This window comes from Gouania willdenowi, chromosome 13 (genome assembly GCF_900634775.1).
Source record: "Gouania willdenowi chromosome 13, fGouWil2.1, whole genome shotgun sequence".
NCBI lineage: Eukaryota > Metazoa > Chordata > Actinopteri > Blenniiformes > Gobiesocidae > Gouania > Gouania willdenowi.
This window is the reverse complement of record NC_041056.1, coordinates 29,417,513-29,433,062: the sequence shown is the minus strand read 5'-3', so window position 1 is coordinate 29,433,062 and position 15,550 is coordinate 29,417,513. Positions and strand designations below refer to the sequence as shown.

At 36.0% G+C, this 15,550-nt stretch overlaps 1 protein-coding gene across 4 annotated transcripts in view; it reads right to left on the bottom strand.

Moving 5' to 3' along the window:
* Positions 1–9,528: 9,528 nt before the first annotated feature.
* The window catches only part of lsamp (limbic system associated membrane protein), a 721,324-nt gene continuing 715,302 nt past the window's right edge, over positions 9,529–15,550 (bottom strand). For 3 of the 4 annotated variants that reach the window (XM_028465480.1, XM_028465482.1, XM_028465478.1), the window contains one exon: positions 9,529–12,105. In XM_028465480.1, coding sequence (XP_028321281.1) covers positions 12,008–12,105 — 98 coding nt within the window. In that variant the 3' untranslated portion in view covers positions 9,529–12,007. Of the gene's footprint in view, positions 12,106–14,059; positions 14,118–15,550 lie in introns of those variants that run through there. The other variant, XM_028465481.1, reaches the window with a different exon arrangement.

Genomic DNA, 15,550 nt, shown 5'->3' with positions numbered 1-15,550 from the left:
AAAGCAAATGTGCCAATTACCATCATAAACTGTTGGGTTTGTTTTAAATCTGTCGGAAGTTTTACTCGCCTTGGGGGCAAGTTTCACTATTCTTCCACTAATCACAGTCGTACACACACGCAGATACATCTACCTTTGATATAAATACTAATATATGTTGAGTTATTGAAATCTCAGTGCTACAATACAAAATAAACTGCTACCTTTCCTACCAAATAACATAGAATATCATCATGGATTTGTAGACAAACTTTAGAAGAAACACAAAACTATTGCAACCTATACACTCACAGATGGGAATGACTGAATTAATGAATTAATGAAACAATATTAGGCATATTCTACCTTAAATGAAATAAGAAAACAGATGTAATCTTAGTCCTCCAAACAATTGCACAGATACGTATTATCTTTAGGGGTGGGAACCTCTGGGTACCTCGCGATACGATACGATACACGATCAATCAATCAATCAATCTTTATTTGTATAGCGCCAAATCATAACCAAGACACTTTACAGTAGAGCAGTCTTAAGGACGGACGATACACGATACAAAGCTCACGATAACAATTATCTCACGGTATGACGATACTGCGATTATCGATATATTGGTCAGAAATCAATCTACGATAATCTATGACATACAGTAACAAGAACAACAAAAAGATTAAATGAAAAAATAAAATTTTTATTTTATATCTCTGAAAGACAATAAATTGAAAAAGTGTCCTATGAACAGTGACACTATTTTAGTGCAACATTTATGTAAATAAGTGTCAACATACCAATGTAAATGAATAATTATCTCCAATAGTGCTTTCTGTAAACCAAAAATAGTGTCTTTCTTACCAGTGACACCATTATAGTGCAATATTCCAGTAAACAATATACTGATTCTTTCAACAAACAGTAACAACATTTATATGAAGACCTACCTGCACAGTTTAGTGAAAAAGCAGAAAAAGTTTTGAAAAAATAATGAAATAAAAAAATAGAAATTGATACTTAGCGCGAGCATATCAATAATCGATAGTGCGAAAAAATATCGTGATATATCGCCGTATCGAGATATAGTCACACTCCTAATTATCCTTATCTCTAATTCCCTTTTTTTGGTAAGAAATGTCCATTATGGCATTTAAACAATAATAACTTTGTTAAACAATGTTATTTCAATAGTGATAATCTCGTAGTCATTACAGAGCAAAAAGGCCTGGGTTTGAAACCTGGAACTTTTCTTTTTTAGATTTTGCATGTTGCATTTTCTCCTGTTTCCTTCCACATCCCAAAAACAAACACACGTGAGCTGGTGAGGCACATGCAGACCTGAGTGACCCCCGCAGAGATAAAGCAGGTACAGAAAACAAATGGATGAAGTCATGATGATGAAGTAGTATACAGTAATAGTGTGCTGCATATGTTCAATATTTTTTAATCATCTTCAGCATTGAGCAAAATTGAGTACATTTCTAGATCACTGGTGCATTGCAATTGCATAGGATTATGGATTCATGGAGTAAAATTAGGTAATCACACAATTATTAAAGATGAATAATTAATGACACAGAGAGATAACCAACTGATAGAGAAAATCTACGTAAAAGCAAAAAAAAAAAAAAAAAAAAAAACAAACAGTTGATTTCATAACAAAGCTTATTGGAGTCTCAGTAACAAAGAAACTGTGTTTCTGCTTGAACTTCTCACCTTAGAAAATACCACTTTAAATATTTTTTTTAATAGAGAAAATTCCTAAAATCTCATTATAGCATTTTAATGAAGCATGATGCCACAGCTTTGAAAAACCTATTATTGTAAAATAAAAAATAAAATCAAATAAAAGAAGCATTTGTTTTATACGCATGTAAAATTAAAGTTGTCTCATATGTCAGCTTAAAATGTATTCAGTTATTCTTTCAAATGAATAAAATATATTAAAATTAATAAACAAATGGAACAAATAACCAATGTCAATATAATGCACATTTGACTCAGTTGACAAGGGATAGGAAGAAGCCCATTAACAAATGCAAAATCCAAATAAAAAAACTAAATGGACAATACAAATAAATACTACAATTGAGCTATTATACAAAACAGAACAATAAAATAATATAAAATGAACAGGCATCATAAACATATGTGAGATTTAAATTCTCCTTCCTTGTTTCTGTACTTTTCAAAGATACAGCTTTTGTACATATTTTTTAAACTGCAATATATTCATATTTTTTTAATCGTTTTGTCAAGAAAACAAAACAAAACCACCCAACAAATGGAAATACACATACTTTTAAAAAAATTGGACATAGCATAATGCTGTTTCAAGTTTAATTTACCTCTAAAGTGATAAGCCGTGGCTATTGATACGAAAACCTATGAATAGAATGCAAGTCTATTCATACGCAGCGCCCATCATTGGCCAGTTTAGGTGACGTGATTGGTGCACCAAGTGACTTAAAGTTCTGTCAGTTTTATTTTAGCTCATATTTATTTTTAGCTACCTCGCTAACGCTTTTATTTTAGCCCTAACCCTAACCCAGGAAATACCCTAAAATGTTTTTTTTTCATATATGTATTTTTAAAGGTAGAAGTTTTCGTGTTAAATATGTTAAAATGAAAAAATATATACGACAAAAGTGGGATTCGAACCCACGGCAACGGAAGGAAGAATTATTAGGTCAGGCGCCTTAGACCACTCAGACAAAAAACACAGGCATATTACGCTTATGTAGAAAAATTCCAGGAAACTGGAAAACGTACCCAAAGTCCCAGAGGTTATTGATACGTTTCCGTATCAATAACCTCCTGTCTGCCTATGAACAGTAAATTAACATGAACATTTTATTCAGGCAATGAAAAAAGACACAATCAGGCTTTACAACATTTCCTTGGTTGTGTCACTCATGTAAATCTCTCATAAGTCATAAAATGTATGTAGAAATGTCTACAATAAATGACTCCACCAATTAGCTGCTAGCTAAAGAAGTAATGCTAACTTCCTGTTAGAAGAATGGGGTTCGACTTCAAATCCCCCACAAACGTGCTTATGTTTAAATCTTTCGGACACTGAAATCTGTTTTGTCTGTTATATAATATTTAGTAATGTCTGTTTGTGTCATTTTGATTAGGTTTAAGTTGCTGGACCAACTATAACAATGAAAAAAGAACAAAATGTGTCCAAAACATACCTTCTTTGATGTTAAATCTTTAACATTCAACATTGCGTTTCTCAGCAGACAGTTTCTCAGTTTTTCCTCAATGTTTCATAAATGTTTTTCTTCCATTTAGAGGTAAATTAAACAAACCTTCAATCTTTCCTGTTAATTCTGTGTCTAAACGTTGGTTTATGTTGACATCTAGTGGTAGAAAAAAATACTGCAATATTTCAGCTTTTTTCACTTGTCTATTTTCATGAACATATTTTTCAATAGTTTTTTTTTTAAGTATAAAAAACACTATACATCAAATAAACTAGTTATCTGAATAAACAAATAACATTTTTCAGATGCTGTACGGAGTGTTCTTTGTCGTACAACAATGTGAGCTACATTTACAGCATTTTAATCTAAAGCCTAGGTTCCCAAAGTGGGGTACGAGTACCCCCAGGGGTACTCAAATTGTCATGGGGGTACGTGAATGAAAATAGATAATGACAACATTGGAAACTCGAATATAAATAAAGCAGTTAAAGGTCCTATATCATGCTATATTAAGACCTTCCAAAATCACCTACAGACACATATGGGTAATATTTTACATTTTGCAAAAAATAAAATACTAATTTATTAAGAAATATGACCCGTGTGAGTGCCTCCCATTTTATGGCGTAGCCCGATAGAGCCCCGGCAGCATGGGCAGCAGCCACGCCCACCAAACTTTGTAAACAGTTCCAGAGATGAGTATGGCTAACATTTCACTAGTTATTTTACTTACGGCTGTGGCCTCTCCATCAGTACTCACTGACAGCCGCTGCTTGGTCTGGCCTCACAGTGTTCCCCGTTTTTTTCTGTATCCGCGCTCCGTTACCCTCTCGTCCAGCGGTGATCTCCATCCGTAGCGTGCGCGCACACACACACACACACACACACACACACACACACACACACACACACACACACACACACACACACACACACACACACACACACACACACAGACCAGCTGCTGTGTGTAATGTGTGTGTCCTCTGCGTCTGTGCTGTCCAGCTGGATTTGTGCGCGCTGCGGTTCTCCTCACACTGTGCCTTCGCATTTTGACTAGTTTACACTTTCACACACATTTTCAGTTACCAGACATTATCTATTGGTAGAAACACAAAGTCAGTTTATTTTCCCTGTGCAGACTGGAGAAGAAAGACAATGACCATCCAAACAGATGTTCTTCGGCCGCTCGTATTCCTCTGGCACCAGAGAGAATGGGCGTGTATGTTCACTGTGGAGGGGCGGCACCAGCAGCAGGCACTTCGTGGAGGGGACGGTTCATAATGCTAGTGACGTCACTAGCATTTGAACTGCACGTTTTTCAGAAGAGGACAGAGAAGCAGCTCAGAGAGCAGGGTTATTGAGGATTTCTCACGTTAATGCTAATGCTAGGCCAATGTTAATGCTAATGCTTGGTGAATGTTAATGCTAGGTTAATGCTAATGCTAGGTTATTGTTATTGCTAGGCTAATGCTAGGTTAATGCTAATGCTTGGTAAATTTTAATGCTAGGTTAATTCTATTGCTAGGTTAATTCTATTGCTATGCTAATGGTAATGCTAGGTAATTTCTATTGGTAGGTTAATGCTATTGCTTGGGTAATGATAATGCTATGTTAAAAAAAATTGTTGCCAGGTTAATGCTATTGCTAGGATAATGCTAATGCTAGATAATGCTAATGCCAATGATAAGCTAATGTAGCGCGACGCAGGCCAGCACCTGCATCCTCATTTGTATTTTATTTGGGAAATGCACATATTCCAGTTATTATTATTATTATTATTATTATTATTATTATTATTATTATTATTATTATTCCTCAACAGGATAGGTAAAATTCATTGTGGCGTTTCATTGCACATGACATTACATTATTATAATTTTTAAGTGTGCAGGAGTAGGGGTACATGGCTTTAGGTTAAATGTCTGAAGGGGTACGGGACAGTGACAAGTTTGGGAACCACTGAAGGCTTAATTCATTGCCCATAAAACACATTTTTATATTTATTTATTGGTCATACGTAGGCTTCTGTCAACCAGCAGGTCTATAAAGTCTGGATTTCAGTTTCAACAACACTTCTGCATTTATTGTGGACAAAAATGTCTCCCAGAGAAGCCCTTTAACAATACATATATCTTTTATTTGCATGTTACATGGTGGTTAACACAACAGTGCCATTGGGTTCTTGTGTGTTCTGAGCGATCGCAAAAACAAAACAGTTTACTTTCCCCCAACATTTTCAATCACATTCAAATGACATAATTTCAACACCTTTATTTTAACACTTTCTCATATATCTTTATTACATATCTTTTTTTCTTCTTCTTTTTTTTTAAGGAAACAGACTGCAATCACCGTATGCCATAATAAAGTCAAATGAAATATAAAAAAAAAAAAGCCACATTGCTGAGTCACACTCCATGATTGAATTTTACAACTTCCCGTGACAAAGGGAAGGGCCGTAAACAAACGTATTTGTTACATTTGCTGCTCAAAAATGTTAAAAGTGGAGTGAACGTGGATTTGCAGATTTTACAACATTCTATCTTGGAAACATAATACCGTATATATATACACACAGGAGGAAAAGGATATAAAACTCTAAAGTAGAGGGTTACCACTCAAACTGTAGTTTAATCACATGTTAAGTAGCTCATGCTTCACATGTGCAACATTTCCAGTTAAAACCAAATCAAATGAATGCACACACTTCCCCATAGAAAGGACCAGTTATACAGTGTTGTAATAGTGTTGCTTTCAGACAGTGATTTATGGCAAAGAAAGATGTTTTCAGTGGCTGAATGGATTTGTCTTTAGGTGGATCTGGTGGTTGCGCCCCTGAGGAACATGTTGGTCTATCAAAAGATTGATCTTTTATTTTCCCACCGAGTGTTGACAGAGCTCCATGGCTTTTACATCAGGCGTCCCAGCTTAAAGAACTCAAAGGAATCATGGGAGACACTTTAAAGGCAAGAGTTCAGATGAGTGGATGGAAATCAATTCTGATTTAGTTTTGAAAGCATCATTTAGCTCTGGATGGATACATTTGTTATAGTGAAGTTGGGTGTGACCGTAGGACACATTTGGATTAAAAGTTAAATAGGAACGTGAAACAAAATAGAATTCAACATTTTATCTTCTACAACCAACAGTCCAGCTGATTTTGAAAAGGTGAAAGAACACATAGTGGACATAATACCATTCTATATCAGAAGGGATGGAATGAAAATGTGTATTAAAGTTGGTTTTTGTTATTTTTTGCTTGACTTTTGATGTTAATATTTTTCTTTTTCCTGTTTTCTGCTCCATTTCAATTAGTTGTTTTCATTGTATTATTATTATTAATATTATTATCATTATTTCTCTTTAGTTAAAGTTTAAATGTTCGGTAGCACTCTTCTTCAAGCCCCTTGATGGTTTTTTGGGTTTTCCCTGGCATGCCTCTAAAATATATTCATTTCTGTTAATTTCTGTCCACTGTTGATATTAATATGTTCCGTTGTATTTTAAACTGTGCCAAATAAAAAACTGCCCCTCTATCCGTACGCAGCGCCCCCTCATCGGCCAGTTTAGGTGACGTGATAGGTGCACCACGTGACTTTAAGTACCGTCAGTTTTACATTAGCTCATATTTATTTTTAACTACCTCGCTAACGCTTTTATTTTAGCCCTAACCTTATCCCTAAGCATAACTCAGGAATTACCCTAAAATGTAATTTCTTTCATATATGTATTTTTAAAGGTGGAATTTGCCATGTTAAATATGTTAAAATTAAAAAAAATGTATGACAAAAGTGGGATTCGAACCCACGGTAGGGGAAGGGACACATTACACTTATGTGAACTTAAGTTTCCATGTCAATAGTCCCGGGGTCTATTTATACATTTTCGTATGAATTGACACTTCGAATAAAAAAATGAAAAAAAAACATTTAATTCAATGTTCAAGTTCGATTTAAAAAAGTAGATTGCAGTTGATTTTAATGTTGGGAGAAAATAAAGAGATTGTAAATGCAAAGGTTGGTGGAAGAAAGCTAGAATGACTTGTGAAATTAGATTGAATTTGCTAAAGGAAGCAGGTTTAAGTTTTCATAGGGGTGTATTATTTTAGTTTTGTTGTAAATACAAAGTGGTTTTAGGTGAACTTTTAGGAGGGTCTTACATACTGGGGCTTCATTAATCTCACTCATATCCACACAGTCTGTCTAAGTCACAAGCAGAGGTGAAAGTAATGGATTACAAGTGCTCATGTTACTGTAATTCAGTTGCTTTTATGGTACCTGTACTTTTTTTTTTTCCCCAGGATATTTCTAAATTAGTAGTTTTACTTGAATTTAAGTACGTTAAGTAATTCATTACATATCTACACCTGTTACTTCTTATTTTTTGTGATTATTTATTTATTTCACACATTGAACACAATCCATATGGTCTTAGTTGTGATTAACACACAGCCACGTTCTTGGGTTCACTTTGGTTTTTCTACCTATTATGTTGTTACCCACATGGAACATTTAGCATGGCACTCTTTTAGAGTACATAAATGTAGATATACTTAGAATATATGCCTGATAATTTATTTCTATTTTGAATTCAATTCATTGGTGTTATTTTATTTAAAAAAAATTATACTTTTTTTTTAAAATACAGATGCCTTTGTGGAAAATACATTTCAAGTTCCAATTATGCAATATTTGGTCTCTTCCTTTTTACGTTTATAAATGAGATGTTTACTGTATGCAAGGGAACCGTATCAAGATTTATTACCAAAAATAAACATGGGGGGGGTGAAATTCTCTGGTAGCTTTTACTTTGAGTACTATTTAGTTGAGCTATGTTTTACTTGTACTTGAGTATTTTATGTATGTCTTGTACATTTTCAATCAAGTAACAGTACTTCTACTTGAGTAGGACACACTATATAGGTACTCTTTACACCTCTAGTCACAAGTTACCTATGAGGTTAGCATCCATTACTTATTCGATTGTTGGAAACAATAAAAACAATGAATTCTCCTTTTTTCTTTTTCTTCTAAAGTAAAGCCAATGGTTGAATGTGAGGTCAGGTTGTATATTGTTACGATGATGCTGGAGGATTTAATTGTCTCTCTGCTTCTACAGACCATGTTTACACGCAGAGGCTGAATTGTGGGTTGAGTTATGACGTACACAAAATGAAGTCCAACCTTAAAATTATAGGTGGATTAAAAAGGATTTTGCCAGAAATGACAGAAAGCCTTGTTGGAATGGAAACATGTCAAACAGATCACCAAGAACTCTCTCATGCCAGCCTTCTGATTCTAATGAGCACACCCTAGAATAAGCAAAGAAATGCAGTCAAAGTGCAAAAATACCAGCGCAGTACAAAATCCTAGCCTCACACGTAACAGAAGAATTCAAAGATGCATATTTAAAAATGACAACATAAAAAAGCAGATCTTCTCTCTTTGTACACAGATACAAATAGAGTTTTTTTTCCCTGTGACTTTACAATGCTTCGGTTTTGATTGAGATGCATTTCGGGGCTTCCAATCCAGTCCTGTGATGGCATGACTAACACTATCACGTCACACAACCATGAGCTCTGAATCATTTACAATAAAAACACAGGGAACACATCTTTCAATGCAATGGTACACAATACACATGGCAGTAATTACACATGTGTGTTTTACAGTACTATCTTAGCAGAGGAGCAGAGACGTAGCGAGTCCTTATGCTATCAGTCACTTTACGTCAAACCAGGAGAAAAGGCAACAAGGAGTGCACCAGTTTCAGAAAGTCCACACAAATGCATTCTTGGAAAGAGTTCCAAGTTCTACAAAATATACCAACATGTGTTTCCATGTGTTTATTGAAGAACCCCAATTTAAGTAGATTAAAAAGACAGAAATCAGGTTCAAAGCTAGGGACCATCATGGCAATTTAGGGAAACCATTTACATTATTATTTCATTTGTTTTGGTAAATTTCCACACGGCAAGGAATCTTTGATGCTCCAGTCGGTCAACTGAAGAATGTGTACAAAAAAAAAACAAACTATTCTTTCTTTTTGTTCATTGTTTACTTGGATCCGGTTGTCTTAAAGAAGCTGGCTCACCTTTTCAAGAGATCTACACCTCGATAAATCTCAAACTGCTACCCGAATAACAAATGCAGATACATAAATTTTGACTATATCAGGAGAACGGATTCAAGTATATTTACATATACATAAAACAAAAAACTGGATGAGGTAAAGACACGAAAGAAAGAAAGTAAGAAAAAAACCTTCTATATCATTACATTATGAATTTTCAGTATCAGTTCATAATAAAACACACATACATTTTGAGAAAGAGAAAACCTAGAACGTAAATCATTCATTGGTGTCATACATTTTCATCCAAAGTCCAGCAGTGTAAAGGAAACTGATAGACTAGAAGCAAACACTGTAGTAGTTGCAGTGTGTGGTAAACCACTCAACAACAGGCAACATGACACTGCAACAGTTTTGATCTAGTTATTGTTGCGATAGAAGAAATTGTCCTATCGTACAGAAATACAAAATTGGACTATGTACAGCACTCATCATTGTTGTGATTTACTGCCCGTGTTTAGATTACTTTCAATGAGTCACTACTTAAAGGACGGAGGATGAGGGGGCTGAGTTTGGAACAAACACTAGGGGTTGTAAAGCCATAGAATATTATGAGAGAACCATTGTTCGGCTATAGTGCCGATAAAACATACCCACAATGCTTTGGGTGTTTATAGCTAAACCAGTAGCCAAATATAATGATTAGTATCATAATGTGCTTTGTAATGACCCAAGACATTCACAGCAATAAATGTTGCCAACTACTTTCAAGATGCACTGATCTATCTAATGAGCCACATTATGCCTATAAACGGGCAGATTTGGTAGATAATTGCATTTCGCACTGGAAAGTAATTAGCCATTAGCATATAAGGCTAAGCTTTTCGGTAGTTAAACACGTACTAGCCAAACGGTGGCTTCTCTGGTAAAGATAAGGATTTATTAATTACAGTATAACATTGATAAAACTCTACCTTTTAAAATCTAGAATTTTATCATCAAAGACTTAAAAAAAGTGAATGTCACCATGGTAGGCCTATGCATCGCTAATAGTTCATCAAAGGGAATGGGCATGTCTAATTCCTGCTATTAGCCACATACTACTGGAGGTCATTAGGGACAAAGATGTATCTTGTTCATTTGTTGCGTTAATCTGACCAGAGCCACACTACATTTGGCGCCAGACACTCTTACAAAGATTTGCCTCAGTCCGTACTTCGTCCACTTTCCCCTGAATCTCTTTGGACACAGTAAGCAAGATGGCGGCGCCCCTGCCGGCTGCAGATGCAGAGACTTGCGTTAGCAACGGATATAAGTCTAAGCCAGGAAACAATGTTCTCCTTCTCTCACTACTGCTGTGTCTTGCTGGACTCACTTTTAAATGTTAAAAAATGTTTTTTCCATATGTAAGCTAACACAACCAACCACCCGCAAGCTAAGAAAAATGGCTGCTTTTCATTTTTGCAGGATTGTTGATAACCCTGCCTTAACCTGCCCACTTTGAACCTGGGCACTGGCACAGCAGCAAGTTGGGATTAGCTCAGCTCCTGTTTTTAGCTCCGAGAGCTGGAGCTTTGTTGGTGGAAACAGAAAATTAGCCCGAGTTAGCTCCAGCTCCAGGTCAGTGGAAAAGTGGTCTCTAAAGGGGCTAAATCTAGTGCAAAAGACGCTAAGTTGACAACACTGACTGCACTGTTTGGATGACAAATGACTCAAATTGGCCAGATCTCCTGAATTAGGTCATCTTTTTTGGGAAAAGTTAAGAATTTAAATGTCTATGATGTCAAATGCAAACATATCCTGTCCTCAAATTACATCTAAATAGATCCTAAAGGTTGAACATCAAAGTCAATGAGGAATATATTTTATTGGCACTGTAAACTAACTGCATTTGGCTTGTACTCAAGTAAAATGTATTTGATCTAAATCTGCTGGACCCCCAATTTCTGGGCTTGATGGCAACAACCCAACAGTGTGCTGCATCTAAAATAAACTGCAACTGAATAAACACTTCTCAGTGTTTTGGCAGCAGGGTATAAAGTTATAGATTTAAACATTAAGCTCTATTATAAACATTGAATTAGCTGCTGTAGTTTTTTTTTTTTTTGATGTTAGTGGCAAACCTTTGTGTATATTTGGCATATACTCTGTCATGGCGCTCATTAATGCACTGGTTGAACACTCAGTAAAATCTATATATGACCAAAATATATAAATGGGAGTAAAGAAGTAATGCACCTCAAGTCTTCAATACTGCTAAAGACAAGGATTATTCACACTTCTGTAAACAGAGTGCCTTTTGTTTCCATTTTGTTACCTTTGTAGAATACTTTTGTTCCCATTATGACAAGAAAATACTACAAAATCCCCAGAACCATCCAGACCCTAAAGACAAGATCTAGCAGAAATGAAGGAGGGCATACAAATAAAAATGATTCCATTTTCTTGAAAAGAGCACTGTTGTCCCGTCCCTTATGTCATCATATTTTTATGTTTCTATCATAATTCGCTCATAACCCATTATTTGTCGTACCATCTGTAAGCAGTGCTATAGCACAGAAGGTTTTTTGTATCATGATGCAAACAGTCTGGTAGGAAAGGGTAGTAAAGTTGGTAATCCAGGGAGCAGTAAGGATGTCGGTGAGTTGGAAAGAAGAGAAAGGGAGGAGAAGCAGGGGATGAAGGAGGGCGAGGAGGAGCAGAGAGGTCGAGAAGGAGGACAGGGGTATTAACACTTGAAAAAAAGGCCGGCGATAGAGGCCAGCAGGAGCCACAGTGATTGAGATACACAGGCTGAGCCGTTGATATCTCGACCCGTCCCAGGTCCTGTATGGAGAAAAAAAGAGATTTAATAGGAGCTGATGCTGCTGTTCTTTCACAATGGTGATACTGATGTATTTCACAGAACTTGGTGATGATGCTTTCCTTGTAATAACAGTAACACTGCATTTCTGGACAATTTGGAGATCACATAAACATTGCATGCTGGGTGATATTTCAACACACTTTCAGGGGTGAATAAACTGGCCTAAAAACAGACCCATGCCATCTGGGCTGCCATCCATCCTTCCATTCATCCATTTTCAGACAAGCTTGTTCCAGTTTTTTTCAGGGTGGCGGGGGTCTGCCGGTGACTATCTCCGGCTCACACTGGGTGCTAAGTTTTTCAACTAGCAGTTTGTAATCTTTTTAATAAGAGTTGCAGTTTAAAGGTGGAAAGATATACAGTGTGACAAGAAATCACGATATTAAAACATCACAAGATGTATCGTCGAGGGCACGAGTCGTATCAGGAGGGGGGTCGGATAAAGAAACAGATCCCACACAACCCGCTACACACCAGATTGTTGTGGTTTGTGTTCAATTTAGTACATTGAGTTGAAAATGTCATACCCAGAGTATGTTGTGTTAAAGTCAAATGAAAGCATGATCATTTTTCCAAATGCATTTTTTTTGTCTTTTACCCCTTCCAAAAACATTTTATTGCATCGCTATCGTGGGCCCATTATAGTTTATTGTGTCATATTGTGAACTTAGTGTATTGTCCCATCCCTATTGCATTGTTAAATACACTGCTGCAAACTGAATCTACCTACTGGTACCATACCAATATTATTCCATCTCAGCTTTATGACTTGTTCATGGCTTTTCTATTACAGTAATCATTATGTAAAGATGGGCGACCGTTGCTCAGGTGGTAGAGTGGTTGTCTTCTGATCGAGAGGTTGGGGGTTTGAACCCAGAGTTGTAACTGTCTATGTGACTGAACCCTAAGTTGCTCCCATTAGTCAACTAGTACCTTGCATGGCAGCTCAGTCCCACTGGTCTGTGAATGTAAGAATTAATGGGTGAATGAACTGATATTATAAAGCACTTTGGGACTACCACAGTGGTTATAAAGCACTATATAAATCAAGTCCATTTACCAAGATAGTGAATGTTGCATTGCAAAAGAAAAAGAAAAGTAATTAAGACAGTTTGGGAAGCAGCGGGTGAGATATTAGGAATTAATGAAATATCAACAGAACTTATTCATAAAATGTTTAACCCTTGCAATAATGATGGACTTGTGTACTAATGGCGGTACGCAATAACTGATATTCCTTTATTTATTTTTTGTAACCAGAAGTACATGGCACCATGATTTACACACTCCAGTACAGTAGGTGGCGATATACACCTATTCAAGTCAGTTGCAACACACCAGAGCTTAATTTGAGCAGGATCCTGCTGGAGCAAGATCCGGCACCTGCCAGATTTTATTGGATCCAGCTCCACATTGCTAGAAAAAAAGGAAGTTGGATTTAAAGATTTTTTTAAGCCAGTAAGTGAAGCTATGCCTTAGTTAAAAAAGTATAAGTTTGTTTATGTGGAACTTGCAGAGCAGCAGCACAGCAACAGTTAGCTTAGCAAGTAGCAGCACCTGTAGCCAGGGCTGCCAAGTGTCAGAAAATGACAAGAGTGAGACTTTTGTGACATGATGCATTCCAGCGAAAAAAAAAGTGTCCTTTTAACATGGCTTTGGCCTGTTTTAACGTTGATTTATACCATAAGACTGATGTCCTCACCTCCATGCCAACGGCTCTCCCTGCACTGTGGCCTCCTAATGCTAGTTTTAATCAACCAGAAATTAGAAATGAAAACTAACAAGAATTTTGACAAGATACATTTATTTGTCAATATTTCATTTCAACCAACTCTCCATCAGTTAGCTGGGGACATGTCTCATGTTGTAGGTGTTTGTCGCAGATTTTGATGCCTTGATGACAGAAACAGGGGGCTCCCACTTAAAACACTGTGGCCCAAGGCAGTGCTACCTTTACCTCAGCTCTCTTTGTCTGCAACAGAAAGGAGGTCATTAAAAAGGCAAATCTTGTAAAAAAACATTAAAACGTCAAGTGATTTTTGATTGAATGAATGTATTTGCAGCAGACTCAATGTCCATAAAAAGACACTATTACATAAACAATGAAATAAGAACAGTTCAAATTAACATTAGATTAGACAAGGCATTTGTTCATTTACTATGTATTTATGCTGATTTAACCTACAAGTGCAATTCAGCTACTACCAGTGTTCATAACACTGGTATAGCTGAATAACAGTTTTAATTAATTTAAGGTATTGTCTAGCACATACACACACACGTAGGGGTGGGTGATATGAGGAGAAAAAAATCACATCACAATTTATTCTTTATAAAATCACAATCACATCACAATTTTTTTTTTCTTCATTCAAATCATTTATACTATTTTAAAGTTATTTACCAATAAAACAAACCAATTCACCAATTTAAAATCATCGCCCTAAATGTAAAAAAGGAATAAAAGATAATTTAAGACAAGGTAATTTTCAAATATTTTTTTAAATTGTATGTAAGCAATTTATCAAACTGGTTCCAAGTACAATTAACATCAAACAAAAGGCCTGACATGTTCTTATAGTCACACACAGTCTTTTTACTTAGTTTAACTCAAGTGGTGTATCATTAGCATTAGCAACACTTGCTAAATAACAAGAGAGCATATCTGTCTGGTGATTTCTATTTGTTATTGAGGCAACACACTCATATTAATAAAATCCTACTTTAAGCAGTGTTTGAACACCTCATTTCACACAGTTTAGACAATAATATTCTTTACAAGATAAAACGTTACTGCTTTGGTTACATTAGGCCTGGTTAATATGGACCAATATTCATATCTATATTTTACTTCAAAATGGCAATAGGCGATATAAACCATTTATTTTTTATCAATAGTTTTACAAAAAAAACCAATAATGGGTCAAAGTCACAAAGACCCTTTTATTAATCACTAGCAGCACAATAACAACATTTTGTGTCACTTTTGACTTTTTCCTTCATTAAGGCAGAAATGTGCTTTTTTCAGGGCAGCTCTGAGTTGCTGTTTTTAAAAAGTAAATCACATTCAGGACACTGTCTCTTTAAGAATGTGGAAACATCCCTGTTAGCTGCTGTAGCAGATCTCTGCTGAGGAGTGACAGAGAGTTAGTTAGAGAAGAGAAACACATGCAGTGTTTCCTTAAACATCTCTCAGTGCTTCAACACTCAGAACTGATCGAGTTTTACAGTACAGACAGACATCTGCACTGAGTCACTGACAGACAGTCGCTAACACTGACTGTGTGGGGGGGAGCGTACCTCTGACCTGTTTAAGCTCTTTATAATTCTTCCGTCTCTGTAACGCTGACATGCTGACTAGCAAATGGTGTTATTTGGCAAAGAAAAAAAAGCATTGGATGTTCT